The sequence below is a fragment of the Quercus robur genome, chromosome 6 (assembly GCF_932294415.1).
Source record: "Quercus robur chromosome 6, dhQueRobu3.1, whole genome shotgun sequence".
NCBI lineage: Eukaryota > Viridiplantae > Streptophyta > Magnoliopsida > Fagales > Fagaceae > Quercus > Quercus robur.
In genome coordinates this window covers 32,510,792-32,526,612 of record NC_065539.1, presented here as the reverse complement: position 1 = coordinate 32,526,612, position 15,821 = coordinate 32,510,792, and the positions used below count along the sequence as shown (strand labels likewise).

At 34.1% G+C, this 15,821-nt stretch overlaps 1 protein-coding gene across 1 annotated transcript; it reads right to left on the bottom strand.

Annotated features, from left to right (window-relative positions):
* Nucleotides 1-1,765: 1,765 nt before the first annotated feature.
* Nucleotides 1,766-7,070, bottom strand: LOC126688465 (probable pectate lyase 8). Its single transcript, XM_050383165.1, has 7 exons — nt 6,811-7,070; nt 6,283-6,342; nt 5,284-5,355; nt 3,341-3,983; nt 3,121-3,224; nt 2,761-2,899; nt 1,766-2,656 (listed from the first exon to the last, which is right to left on the bottom strand). The coding sequence occupies exons 1-7, from the start codon at nt 6,912-6,914 to the stop codon at nt 2,435-2,437; spliced, it is 1,344 nt and encodes a 447-aa protein (XP_050239122.1). The 5' UTR covers nt 6,915-7,070; the 3' UTR covers nt 1,766-2,434.
* Between the last annotated feature and the right edge of the window lie 8,751 nt (nt 7,071-15,821).

Genomic DNA, 15,821 nt, shown 5'->3' with positions numbered 1-15,821 from the left:
GTAAAATAATAGCAGGAAATTAACCTCATAGCTTAGCTCCCCTTCACTATGAGCGGGTATATAGTGTAACAAATATATGAAACCACAACCACAGAGTATGGGATTTACCCTTACGTGAGATCTACCCTTAGGCGAGGCTTATATATATATATATATATATATATATATGCATGATATACAATATTCTTTTTCCTTTCTCACAATTTTTTTTTTCCTTTCTAAACAAGCAACACCAAGCTTATCCAGGCCTAAACCCTAAATTGGCTACAAAAATTTTGTTATCTAATTTCCTACACTTTTATCTTAAAAAAACAAATACCTACACTTCTGACTTTAGAAAAGAACACCTTTCTTGACAATAATTTTAAAAAATTAAAATAAAGAGCTTAAAATAGAATTCTTAAACGTACTTAATTAAAATTAATGAATTACAAGTCTAACAACAATAAACTTAAAATTATACTAAAAAAAGAAAAAAAAAACACATAAAATGGTTTCTAATATTAGGTTTTTGTTGCCGTCCCTAATTGGGATGCCTAACTAGGTTCTCAAAAAAAAATTCTTGACTGTAACACCCAACACCAACTTATCGATCATGATTACCGGTACATTATAACTCTGTCCATCCAACATTTCTCCACTTTCTAATATGTTTTTTTTTTTTTTAATTATTATTTTAAAGGGGCAATATGTTAACACTACACTACAGTCAATATTAATTTACACATGACAATAAATGGAAATTTCCTAAAGGTTGAACCTTGGCGTGGAAAAATAGAACCCAACAGAGAATGAAGAATGGTACACGCACGCACTTAAATGCTTGGTAGTGGGAGGTTGCTCTGAGTCTGAGGTGACAGCTCCAACTCATGTACAACATCAACATGTCTACAGCACAGTGTGCAGCTAAAAGTTGGCAAACGAGTTTGTAAATGGTCCCATTACAGAGAACAAGTTCCTCACATGCTGTATGTCATTGTCCCCATCGCTCACATGCAAACCCATGAATTTTCCATCATCTAACATGTGAATTAGGTCTCAATTCAATTCTCATTACTGCCTCTATTTCATTTTCAGGTTCCCATTGCCATCCATGAAAGAGTACCACGGACATGTTATGTGTGGAAACTGGAAAGGGATAATCATTTAATTCTTGCCTAACACCAATAGGGCATTTGGACTCAGGCCTCATGGGAATTGAGTTTTAGTGTTTATGTTCCGCACGGTACTGATAATAAATTCTCTTTTCTTTTCTTTTCTTTTCTTTTTTTTTTTTTCTTTTTTTTTTTTCATAATAAATTCTCTTTTCTTTTCTTTTCTTTTTTTTTTTTTTTCTTTTTTTTTTTTTCCCTGGTGGGCGGTGTTTGTTTTATACGGTGTGTTTTTATAACTTGAAAATGTGAAGTGTTCAAGTTTTTGCCATATCTTAAAGTATACTCATCACAAAGAAGGGAGAATCCCTTGAATGCCCAAATGTCAAGTTTCACTTTTCTCCTCGTACAAATTGGGAAAGAGAATTTACAACACTCATAGCATAGGGCATCACAATTTTTTCATTGATTTGTAAAATCTTAAGACAAATTGACAAACTTTAACAGTGGAGCATCATTTTGGTAAGACCATAAAGGTAAAAAGGGTCATGATGTTAGTTAATGACTTAATGGCATGTGCGTTTGCCGGTGCGCACATGAAAGAATCACAGCTGCCGGCAGAGTATAGAACATTGCCAGATGAGCATAATAATAATTTTCAAGACAATAATAAATTGCACAACCAAAAGTAAAAGATTGCTTTCATATTGCCAAAGAAAAAGCTACAAGTAAAAAAGAGAAACATCACTGCTATTTGCTATCATTTGTAACAAAGTTTTCCCGTAACTCCAAGTTTGACATTCATACTATTGCTTGTATGACTAGGCAAAACAAAGAGGGAAATAAAAAAAAATAGAAAATTAAGGAAAAAAAAAGGTGGGGGCAAAGAAAAGCACAAATCATTCAAATCCTATAAACTCAAGAGACAGAATAGTATGGAGGGACCAAGACAGAGACACTGGAAAGAGACAGGTGGACAAGCGGTGGTTAAAGTTGAGGACTGAGTGATGAAGCAGAGGAGAGGAGGCCAATGAGGAAAACAAATGAACAACGCTTCCGCACCTGCTCCTAAATTGGCATTTGTGTTTATCAGTTGAAGCAGGCCGAGGTTGAGCGATAAAAGATAGACAGACCAGAATGAGGGATATAGTTTCAACAATATATAATGACATGTGTAAAAAATGTACACTTGCCAAAAATATGATGAAACAGAGAGACGGGAAGAAAACAATGGATGGAGGATATATTGGGTAGTGCTGTAATGTAGAAAATTTTGAAAATCAAACAAATTAAATAAAAATGGGTTTTCTTTGGCCAATTTAATTGACTGAGATACACTACTACTAGCACTGGTGGCCTCTACGGCAGGGAAGTGCACCAGAACCGGAAGTAATGGAGCCAACCATAGAAGAAGACTTGGCTCCCAAGCTTGAGGCCCTAGCATAACTGGCTGAAGCTCCAGCTCCTGATGGAGTGAAATAGGCACCATTCAACATCATATCTCCCTCTGACCTCCAATTCCAGCCCTTCCACTGGCTTGCAGCGGTTTCGACCCTCTTAGTCACCTGCACGAATCAATAATAAATCCAGTACACGCTGCTTAGTTCTAAATTGCAATGACAAAACCATAGAGACTAATAACAGCAAGAGTTTATGAATTATATGACACCTCTTTTGCAAAAGGGTTTGTTGGTGCTGCATATCTGTTGCCCTGGCTATTGATGGTAGGACTTGCACTTCCACCAATGGCATACATCTCCCAGTGAGTGTAGTCATTGTTCACAACATGAAAGTACCCATGTCTACACCTGCATTATTAATCATGGATTGATTTCTTGTCAGATTAATTTAAAACTTTATAAAACAACCAAGCCAAGTTATTATAAACAAAGTCATCCTCTGTTTCTTTCAGCACTAAATTCATGTTCCAGCCATTTGCAACTAAAACATACATCATCAAGAAATTGATTTTTTTTCATTGAAGTTGGACAGAAAGTTCTGTAATATGAAAAGCAGAAGTTATTATTACCTAGGCATTCTCTGCATAAGCCCCTCTCCAAAATGGTTGTATGCGATGGTCACTTGCATTTGCTTGTCTCGTACGTAAGAATCACTATGGCCCAACAGCATCACCTGTTTTTCCGGCACATTTAATGACAGTGTCAGTCTTTTTTTTTCAATTAACAAAACTCATTAATTCTTAAAGAAAAAAGAGTTAAGGAGATCGAAATGATGCAGAGTAAACGCACCTCATTGTGGTGGGTGAAATGGTTGTTGGAAATGGTAATTGAAGTTGAGCCCATGACAGCATCAACAAGGCCATCAGCACAATTAGAGAGAGAATTGTGATCAACCCATATGTGACTTGAACCAAAAATGGAAACAGCATCCCCATCAGCCATAGTCCTCCACCCATAATGACTTGGAGAGCTCCTCACCAAGGCATTGCCAGTAGGCTTACAGTCATGGATGTGTAAACCATGAACGATAATATTAGTGACATACTGGATAGTGATGCAAGCACCATTAGCAATGTGGACATTGACCCCACGACCATCAATGGTCTTAAAGCTGTTCATGATAAGCTCCTGCTTCAATTTAATCACCATGTCCCTCTTGAACACAATCCACAGAGGCTCTTCCTGGATAACAGCATGGCGCAATGTGCCAGGCCTGGGGTTCACAGGGTCATCATCACCAGGGTCAGTCACGACATAGAAGCGTCCATCGCGGCCACCAATGGCGTTTCTGCCAAATCCAATGCCGCAGTCTGCAAGGCGCTTGCGGTTTTTGTGCCAGTTTGGGTCACAACGCCAGCAGTCATCAATGGGATTACCAGTTCCACATGAGAAGAAGCCTAGCTTCCTTCTTTCAGTACTGTTGCGGATGCTCCTGCATATATGCCATATCATCAAACACATATACCATTAATGTTACAACTCCAATGTTATATGTTATTAATGTTACAACTCCAATGTTATGTTGTTAATTAGTTACATTTTCATGTTCCCATTACATTAATGTATTGCCGGTACAGTGGTACATTCAGATATACATTATACATTTCGCACTATTATAATTGCTAGTATGTGAAATGAAAAACTAGTCATTCCAATGTGGTGTGTCGGTGGAGGTAATTTTCTCCTATATGAGCTGTGTAGAGGCACATACACCGACAAAAAAACAAAAACAAAAACAAAAACAAAAAACAAGTAACAACTAGTTTTGTCAAGTAGTGAGACAATTGGGTCTTTTTCAGTATAACGGATATAACTTTTCTGTCCTAATTTTGGAATAGAAGCTAGTCGGCACATGGGTTAAGCTACTGCATACATAGGACAGCAATTGCATAAAATCTTTAAAAAATTCACAGGTTTCTGAATGTACCATATTAATTTTATTACTGTTATCATTGAAAAGGAGGATGAATTGAGGAGTTTATTGTATGATATAGATATTTCTTCATCCATAAAAAAATATGTCACATCCACACTTACAAACAAAATAATAAAGTATTGTGTCTCAGTAAATAAAAACAAACAATATAAAGTAACTTTCCAATTAATAAATTACAAAACATGATGATTAAAATTTAAAAAGGCAATTGATTCAGGTAAAAGGATGAGGGTAGTCCAAAAACAGCTACGGATATATATCATATACAAATACAATTGGGTATGACTACAGGGATAGTACCTTTACGTACTATGAGTGGTACAAAATTGGATAAAGGAAAGAGACATGTATAAGAACTTATTTCCGTGAAACATGGATCTCTCTCTCTCTCATTCTCATACACCATAAGGGCATGTGATATTAATATAATATTATAGTGTGAATAAAATCATGATCAGGAATGTAACAGATAGAGATCATGTATTTCATTCTTAGTAAAATCCAAAAATTGACAAGGGTATTTAAGGAAGATTGTTCAAAATACAGATACTTGCAAAAAACCCAAAATGAAAAAAAAAAAAAAAGAGTTATTGGGGGGTGGGGTTTACAGAAATAGCAAATGGGAGTCAATTGAATTTGGGTAGGGTAGGGTTGGTTTGTTAATTTATGAAGGGCAGCTAGTGACAACAAATTATCGTACCCCTCAATTACCTACCCTACACTACCCTAACCCCAAAAAAGCAATATATTCATTCAGTACCAAAAACCAATTTAGTGTAAGAGTGAGAGAACTTACATGTCAACCATTGAAGCAATCTCTTCTGGGTCATCCACTGCATGCTCATTCTTGCCCTCAACTTTTTCCAAACTGAAAATAACCAAAACCAACAACAATACATAATAAATAATAATTACCATACCCATCAGTATCACACCCAAAACAATTGACAACTTCCACATGTCGAAAACTTATCGGGTTGCATAAATGTACCTTCGACTAATTAATAACTTACCCACTACTACTAGTACGTTAACAAAAACCGAAGTAATTAAACACAAAAAATAAATAAAAATTGAGATAGTGAAGTTACTACCAAAACCAATGAAGGGGTATTTGGGGTAAAGAAATTGAAAGGAAAATGACAGAAGAACACGTGTCAACAAGATAGAGCGAGTAGAGCGATAAAATCGAAATGGACACGGTAACATAAAGTACAATCGACAGAGACCATGTTAGTATTGGCGCACAACGCTCGAGAGCACTCACTTGCTCACTATTCCAGTATAACCGTTTAATATAATTAAAAAAAAAAATCAGTTTTTACTTTCTAGAGAGAGAGAAAAAAAACCGAGAAGACTAGTCGTCGGCGGGAAAATGAAAAAAATGAAAATCCCACTACATATAAACATAAATGACCTCGCTACCCACATGAGGGTATTTCTGGAAATGTGAGAGACTATTTTCTCTTTTCTCATACTCGGTGACCTACAAGGGTTTGTTATTCTCAGCATCCAAAGAACCAACGTAACGGAATAAACGATCCAGATCTAGGGATCCGGATCTCAACGGCTGAGATTCTTATTTGCTGCTGGATAAGACTGTACCATTCCAAGACATTTATCCAACGGTTATAAAACACACTATGAGTCTAAAGCAACGGCTCAGATCGGTTAAGCAAAAGCAAATAACGTTGTTTTTGTACTGTGTACGTACAAGCGCTTTTTTTTTCTTTTTTTTTAATAGTTCTTTCTTTCCTACTAAAAAGTTAAATAGATTAGGCACTGTAGTACTGACCTCGACGCCATTGTTGAATTGCTTGAGCTTTGCACTTGTTCTCTTACCACTTCCACATTGCTGTAAAAATGCAAAACACAAAAAACAAAATTTAGTGAAATACTGAAGTAGGACGGTGAATTTGCAAGTCAGAACAATTTTAATCTCTCTCTCTCTCTCTCTCTCTCTCTCTCTCTCAAAGTAGGAATGTGAGGGAGAGGAACGCCATTATTGCCACTTAAGCTAGCTCTATATGTTTGTGAGCTACTTTTTCTTAGAGAGAAAAATAGTACAATGAATGAGGAGCAGAGCTAACATTTACTGCTATTGAAAACCTCGAAAAGAGCCTAGAATTTTCACAGTTCTTGGTATATAAAAATCACAAATGTCGATAAATTTTCATATACTATTAAAAAAAAAAAAAAAAAAAAAAAAACTCAAATTAGAAGAAGTGGTCGAAAATCGAACACAGAACAAGCTCAGCTTCTCATGAAATACAATACAAAATTTCAGAGAGAGAGAGAGAGAGAGAGAGGAAAAAAACATTACCTAGTTTCCGAGATCTGGTCGTTCCGTACCTTCGCTATTGTCCCAACGAACAATACCAACACAACCATCAAACAAAGACCAACCCATTTCATAGACACCGCCATTGTTAATGTTATCACTGCTTTCTTTCTCTCTCTCTCTCTATATCTGTGTCTGCAGAAGAAGAAGAAGAAGACACGGATACAGAGGATAATAAAGCAGAGCTAAAAGAAGAGAAGAAAAGAAAGGAAGAGCAGGTGAGAGAGTCAGAGGATGAGCCCCAACGTAACGGCCTTTTTATAGAATGAGCAAGACAAAACCCACCAAAATAAATAAATAAATAAATAAATTATTTTTATTTTATTTTTATTTTATTTTATTAAATAAATTGAAATAAAATGAAAAACAAAGGTTTTCCTGCCGTTAACTAACTATTCGTTTTTATTTTGTTTGGTTATGACTCCGGTTGAGGCTTACCTCACGGAGTTAACTAACTCAACCTTGGTTAGGTTTCACTAACTCCACCATTCTTGCTTCACTTTACAGCTTAAGCCAAGCGTGTAGCAGCAAAATTTATAATACACAATTATTATACTTCTTCCACAAAACTAAAATAGTCTTTATAGGAAGCAATTTACTCATTTTAAGAAAAAAAAAAAAAAAACCTACTTCTACAAAGAAAATTAAAAGAATTTTAGCTCAACTTGAAAAGTGAATTAAAATCCTATTCTTCTAGGAAAGGCAAAATAACATTAAATAATAAATAAATAAAAATTTATCCCTTAACCAATATGCATAACCTAATCCAATAATTAACAGTCACTAACCAGTGACCACACTTTTAACTACCTAACTGCCACTAACCGTTTCTTTCTGCTTTACCAAGCGTGTGATTCCGTCGGCCACTCACGTGCCAACCATTTGCAATCACTGTATTTAATATTTACAGTTTACTGTCTGAGGTTTTTAAGGTTTTTTTTTTTTTTTTTTTTTTAACTAAACATTAACGATTTATTTAACCGTAGGCGTCGTTAATTGGGGGTGGGGGGGGGGGGGGGTGCCATGTCAGCAAGTCCGTTAAGGGAGGTTGGTGACAAGTACGGACGGGGTTCTACTTCTCCTTCTCGATTCTCGAACAGTAGTCACGGTTTATTTGCTGATTTTGCGGCAATGAATAAAGTGGAATAACAATTACTGTGTACACAAAATGAAATTAAAAAACTACTACTACTACTACTACATAATAGTATTTTATTTTGTATTAATTACTTTTATTATTATGTGTTGCGTGGAATGTGGATATTAATTAATTAATTATGTCATTCCCAGGCGCCATTCACGGCCTTCATTTTATTTGACTCTCCCAACCGAATTCAACTAGACGAATAGTCAATCCTTCAACTTACAGCCTGTTTTTCCTTTTATTTTGTTTTGCTATTGGAATTTAAGGGGTTTGTTGTATGGTTGACAACTTTGCACTTTTTTTTTTTTTTTTTTGGAAAATGTGAGGACTTTGCAGTTTATATTCTAGTAATAGAAGTGGTAGTAATAGAAGTGATGTCAATTGTAAGTTCAAAGCAGCATGTGATAACATACGTTAATACATGTGATATTACAAATTTAGCAATGAACTCAAATACAATTTTTTACAATCTAGTCATAGACCAGAGGTCCATCAATGAAAATTGAAAACGAAAATCATTTTCCCATACAAGGTGCATGGTGCCTTTTATTTTTTTGAGATAGTTTCAAATTTATGACACTTACTTTTAATGATTGTTTTTTATTATCATATTAAAATATTAATTGATTTTTTTAGTATAGACAAGAATTGGAATCCGAATTTTTTACTCGACAACAAAAAACAAATGGTATGGTGCCTTAATTTATTGCAACCCTTTCGGTTTTATAGAACAATAATTTATAACAAATTACTACATGCTAATGCAGTCTTATTTGCACATTTTTCTTTCGGGTCATCGTTTCAAGAAATGAAGTGGGTTTCATTCCTTTTCTCCTGGAGCTTAAATTAGACGAATAAATTTGACAGTACGACATTTATCTTTGATTCATAAAAATCAATTGCTCCATTGGGTTTAGATGAATTTTTTTATTTTGCAAACATGTACGTTATATATATATATATATATATATATATATAACCTACATGTTTTGAAATCTAAGACCAAGTTATTGACCAGCAAAGGTGGTTGGGCATTTAGAAGTTCCTTGAAGTTGAACGAGTACTTACTACTTAATAGATACTTATCAGGGGCAAAGCCGCCGAAGTCAAGTTTGATCAAAGCATCCACATTTTAAACGCTACCATCAAAGATTTCCTTCATTTCAGGTCATATTGATTGTGATGGGAATACCATAAAATTAGACCTGAATTTTACGTACAAATGGTCATCCATACGTAGGAATTAAAAGTTTAGAACAACTAAAATTGCGTCTTATTGAGGACAACCAAATCTAGTAAAAAGGGATCAAGATCATGGCATAAAGTGATTTAAGGTCCCTTCCATTTGCCTTTTTAAGAAAGATAATATATATATTTTTCATGAAATTTAAATTTTCACGAATATAACGAGTAGAGGGTTCCAATATCTCAACAACAAAAAGATCGGATGTTACTAAAATCATCAACAACAACAAATTGCCTCCATTTGGATAGATCAAATTCAGGGAGATCATCTCACCTTTCTCACCCTACCACCAAATCATCCCTCCCCTAAAAGGTTGTGCCGATCGTGCTGAATAGCAATCAAGTGTCTACATTTATGGCATCCCAACAACCTCTTATTGTATTGTAGGTCAGAACATTGAGTCGTCCAATTATTATCTAGATATGGTCAAACTGGTTTGATAGGTACCAATTCAATCAAAGTAGTTTGGGCTTCAAGGCTCAATTTGTTGAGGCGGGGGAGATGTGTTGGGTGCACGACACCAATTTTTTCCATGGCCAGCTAGTATTCCTAGTTCGAGTGGATTTAGTATTTGTGTATTACTAGGGGTTTGTGGCTAAGGTTATTTAAATAAGGATTATATGTGGTTTTGAGTGTACCGCATAAGAAAAAGAAAGAGAATTCCATATAGTGAAGAAAAAAGAAAAAAGGTGCGGCACAAGAAGAAAAAAAAAAAAAAAAAAAAAAAAAAGAGCAGCCAAGAGGGAGCCGCTTAGAGAAAGAAGACAGTCAAAAGAGAGAGTTGTGTGTGGAGAAGAAAATAGAAAGGAGAGTGCAAAGTGTTGCTGTCTTTGAGAGAGATAATTTGTGTGTGTAAAAGCAAAGAAAAACAAGAGAGATTTTTTCTTTAGTCGTGAGACATATACAAGAATTATTGTAATTTGATTTGATAATAGTGAAATTGATTCAGAGTTTGTCTCGTGGTTTTTCCCTTCAAGAAAAAAGGGTTTTCCATGTAAATTTTGTGTTCTTGTGTGTGATTGTTATTTTAGATTGCTAATATTGTTGATAATATTATTTGGGACCCAACAAGTGGTATCAAAGCTAAGGTTAAAGTGGAAGCAATGGCCGAAGAAGAAGACAAGGCTTCAGGAATTGAAAATTTTGATGGAACAAACTTTGGGTATTAGAGGGTGCAGATTGAAGATTATCTTTATGGGAAAAAATTGCATCTACCTCTTTTGGGGATGAAACCTGAAACTATGAAAGATGAAGACTAGAACCTTCTTGATAGACAGGTATTTGGAGTTATTCGATTAACTTTGCCAAGATTAGTTGTGCACAATGTTGAAAAAGAAAAGACTACAGTGGATTTGATGAAGGCTTTGTCTAGCATGTATGAAAAACTGTCAGCTAACAACAAAGTGTATTTGATGAAAAAGTTATTTAATTTGAAGAAGGCAGAAGGCACTCCTATTGCGCAGCATCTGAATAAGTTCAATACAATCACAAATCAATTATCCACAGTGGAAATTGAATTTGATGATGAGGTTCATGCATTGATTATTTTGTCTTCTTTACCAAACAGTTGGAAAGCCATGAGAATGGCGATGAGTAATTCTGCAGGGAAAAGTAAACTCAAATATGATGAAATTTGAGATTTGATTTTAAGTGAAGAGGTTCGCAAAAGAGATGCGAATATAGACAATGCCTAAGATCAACCTTTTGTTACAGAGAACAAGAGCAGAGGTAGAAGCAGAGGACCTAATGATCGAAAATTCAATGGTAGGTCACAATCAAAAGATAGATCTTAATTCAAGGAAAATAAAGAATGCTTCCATTGTGGGAAAAATGGTCACTTAAGAAGAGATTGTTGACATTGGAATAAGGAACAAGATAAAGGAAAATATGAAAAGAATGATAGTGAGAAAAATACTACAGCTGCTATGGTTGCTAAGGATGTTGTGGTACCTATTGAAGAGTAAAAGTGTGAGCATGTTGCTAATAATGATGTTGAGTGGGTTCCAACCATGTTATCCCTACAAAGGGGTTGTTTACCACGTAAAAAGTAGAAGACTTTGGTATAGTGAAGATGAGTATTTCTAGTTACTCAAAAATTGTGGGAATTAGTGATGTGTGCATTGAAATCAATGTTGGTAACATTATGATGTTGAAGGATGTGCGACATGTTCCAGATTTAAGGATGAATGTATTTTCTACATTGGCTATGGAATGAGCAAGTTATTGTAACTACCTTGGTAATGGAAGATGGAAACTTACTAAGGGGTCATTGGTTGTTGTAAGAGGACATGCATGTTGCGGTATGTACAGGACTCATATGAAGACCTGTAAGAAGAAGTTCAATGAGATTAAAAATTTTGAGAAGACTCCAAAGATGAGTGTTGGGATTAATGGTGTTGAAACCAAGAGGGTGAAATTCTCATTGCTTAATAGTGCTTTAGAAAAGGAAGTGGTAGGTGATGAAGAATATGAAGATGCTAAGGCTACATAGGATGATGATGAAGTGAAAAATCCTAGAGGTCTTGAGCATCGGGAGCAATATCCTCCACTAGAGATTGTTGAACCTCATGAGAAGAGGATTGCTAGAAAACATCGAACTGTTAGCTTCAAGAATAATTGGGCTTCTAATGAGGGGGAGCCAAGGGATTGGATTAAGGATATCCAAGATGAGATAAATGATTTGAGAATGAAAGGGATTGACGTTGATGAGGTGTTCTCAGTGTTGATGAAAATAATGAAGAAGGTCAAGCTTGAAGTCGGTTTAACCGACATGGATCTGAATTAAAGAGTTGGATTGAAAATCTCCACCCATCGATGGGCTGGAGGGGGACATTGTTGGGTGCACAACACCAATTAGATCCAGCCCACAAAGTTAAAGCCCATATGTGGCTTGTCTTGATTATTTCCATGGCCAGCTAGTATTCCTAGTTCGAGTGGATTTAGTATTTGTGTGTTACTAGGGGTTTGCGACTAGGGTTATTAAAATAAGGATTATATGTGGTTTTGAGTGTGCCGCATAAGAAAAAGAAAGAGATTGCCGTATAGTGAAGAAAAAAGGAAAAACATGTCGCACAAGAAGGAAAAAAAAAAAGCCAAGAGGGAGCCACTTAGAGAAAGAAGATAGTCAAAAGAGAGAGATGTGCGTGGAGAAGAAAATAGAAAGGAGAGTGCAAAGTATTGCCGCCCTTAAGAGAGATAATTTGTGTGTGTGAGAGCAAAGAAAAATAAGAGAGATTTTTTCTTTAGTCGTGAGATATACACAAGAATTATTGAAATTTGATTTGATAATAGTGAAATTGATTCGGAGTTTGTCCCATGGTTTTTCCCTTCAAGAAGAAAGGGTTTTCCACACAAATTTTGTATTCTTGTGTGTGATTGTTATTTTTGATTGTTAATATTGTTGATAATATTATTTGGGACTCAACAAGATGTTTTCCCCAAGTATGAAATGCACTAAGGGTGGCAATTTGTGTTTGTGTCATGTCAAGCCATGAGTATTTGGTTATATAGAGTGACCCGACCTATTTAGTAAACGTGTAATAACACGACCTTTTACATTTAACCCGTTTAATTAACAAATCATGTAAAGATCAACACTAATGATTTGTTTAATAACCTATTTTATTAATAGGTCATATTTGACCTGAATAACACGTTATCAATTTTCATTTATCTAAAATTAAAATACAATTACAATCATAAATTAAGTAATAATAACAAAAGCTAATATTAAGCTAAACAGGTCAAACAGGTTCGTATGTTGAACAAAAACATGACCCATTTATTAAATTGGTCAGTCATGTCAACTCGAATATGACCCGAACCTATTAACTTCAACTCATGACTTATTCATAAACGGGCTAGTCGTGTTGAATTTGCAAGTTATGTCAAATTTTGTCACCCCTAAAAAGTACCCGGTTAAGGAAGAGGTATTATCCATTTTAAATCCATCAAAATATACTTTCATTCACCGTAATTCCTAAACTGACTTTACCATTGGAGTGCAACTGATGAACCCTTCAGGGAGACATCCCAACTTTCAATGCTCTACCTTATCCAAATAATCCTCCTTCCTACTAGAGGTATATTATATATGTTGCAACTTGCAAGATCATTTAAATTCCATTCACCCAATAAGTAAAATGGTCCCCTACCGTTTCACAAACAAATAAATAGAATTCTGACATGACAAATATGAAGCTCCTTTTGATATATCCATGTACTAAACACCCACATCTTGCTAGCAAAGAAAGAAAATGCTCAACACTTACATATCTTAACTAGATGAATGAATTTCAAGCATATTCAGTTTTTAGATATGTCCTTTCCTAAAATCCTCTGTTAATATAAATATATATATATATATATATATATATTGTATTAATAAATTGATTAAAGTATTCTTAAAACCTTTTAGACGATATATAGGTCACACATTCCTTACGAGAATTTCATAAAATCTGGATCAGTGCCTTACGGAATAGAGAATATATCGTCAACAACATTATCATAAATTTTCCTTTAATAAATTTTTACATTAATTTTGTTTGATTGAACAGATGTTATATAAATGAAATTCATTTTCCAATTTCTATCAATTCTTATTCTTAAGTTTTGTCAAGTAGAACTTATATTATTATATATGATTACAGTTAGCTCAACTTGTAAAAATTTTAGTCATATCAAAAATCAATTAGTATTATGATATAATAATAAAGAGCAATTATAATGAAGCAACAGGGGCGGCTTGATGCATTTGGGGGCCTAAGGCGAAAATTGATCATCTTATTTAGATGCAAAATTACTACTAATTAACATGAAATACATAGAATTTTTTTTTTTTTTGAATTTTTAAGACAAAAAAAAATTTGACAAAATTTTTCATACTTGTTGATGTGGTAGATTGATAGTGGTAAGTAAAACAGTGGTGTTAGTGATAGATTTAGATGAAAACTAGTAAAAGTTTGCTAATTAAACTCTTATTATTATTCTTTTTTTTTAGAAGTGCAACATTCACAATATTTTTTACAACAAATCCTAGATTTTAAACTGTTTTTTGTTTTTTATTTGAAAATATCACTATAATTATTTTTTTGCCATCAACAATAGGCTGTAATAACTTGCTACTTAGCATTAGTTGTACAAGTGTTGTGAAAAATATTGTGGACGACATTGCATTTTTCTCTATTTTTTTATTTTTTTTCATCTAATAAAAAAATTTATTTTATTTATTGATTATAAATAATCCTATTGGTTAAAATTTAGGGGCCTTTTTTTTACTTGGGGCCTTAGGCGGTTGCATTTTTTGCTCCACCATAGAGCCGGCCCTGTGAAGCAAATGTTATAAATTAAAACTCTATCGTCTTTATTTTAAATAAATGAAAAAATAGTGTCATATATTGCACCGGGTGGGTGTTTGCACTTTGCAGCTTGCATTAGAACACTGGTAATGCGAGAATAGAAATTTAAAACGATTGATTTGAATGGTGAAATGAAATATTAAATTTTTTTTTTAATACAAGATAAAATTTATACTGTAACATAATCTAAGTATATATATATATATATGAAACTCCTTCTTAGAGACTTAAATCTCGGCCCTTATCTTTCACATCCCACAAACACTTATACTTGTGGAATGACCATTACTCCAAAGGTGCACGGTGGTTATTAAAATTGTTAAACCCAAAGAGATTAGGTGTGTAATTATATTAATTTTAAATCTAACTAATGCACCGTAAAGTAATTATTTAATTAGCATTAAATTTAATTTATCGAACTCTTAACTATTGCCTTTTCGGGGGCACGATTATGTTCCCATGCAATCCAAGTGGCTCCCATCATGGCAATTTCTCACGCCTGGACAAAAACCTCATTCCCTTCTATTTACGGTTCTACCCTCATCATCATGTACAAAAAGGTACACACAACATCATGATCAGTAGGAACCAGGACCATTGATTATGTGGACCAATGTAGCACTAGTTGGTTATGACTTTTTATGAGTTTTGACATTTTAGAGTCCAGAAGTTAAAAGTAAATAATTAACTAGGGATCATTGCATGGAATGGAGGGTCAACCAATCAGATGGTCCACATTAAGTAGACAGCCCACAAGGAGGTTACATGGTGATAACTTAAAATTTAGTTCATCATGATTTGGTTCTATTCTAATTTAAAAAACCACTACTCAAGTGCCTGTTTAGTTACTATCTTTCTTCTCATAAAATAAAAATAATAATTAAAAAAGAAACACTCACCAACAATATTTCTTTCAATTGTTAAATATTTTTGTTAGACTAAAAATAGAAAATAATTTTAACAATATTTATTTTGATGTTCTCAAAGGGAAAAAAAATTAAGTCTAGCATCTAGTTATATTGGACCAATCACAATTGTGACACATGTTCATTTTTAACCATGTGTTATCATCCCAACGAATTTAATGCACTGAATCCAAGTTAAGTCCATTCTCCAAAATAATTAATAGTTTAAAATCTTTTTCTTTTTTTGTTCAATCAAGAATAAATCAAAGAAAACATATGCAGAAAGAAATTTTATTTTCGAAATAATTTTGATCTTAAAGAATTTTATATTGTTTTGG

Excerpts from the sequence above, each read along its gene's own strand:
- LOC126688465 (XM_050383165.1), bottom strand. The coding sequence starts at position 6,914 with ATGGCGGTGTCTATGAAATGGGTTGGTCTTTGTTTGATGGTTGTGTTG. Across the intron at positions 3,984-5,283 it reads ATTGCTTCAATGGTTGACAT|GAGCATCCGCAACAGTACTG; the intron begins GTAAGTTCTCTC and ends GCATATATGCAG. Across the intron at positions 2,900-3,120 it reads CTTATGCAGAGAATGCCTAG|GTGTAGACATGGGTACTTTC; the intron begins GTAATAATAACT and ends TTAATAATGCAG.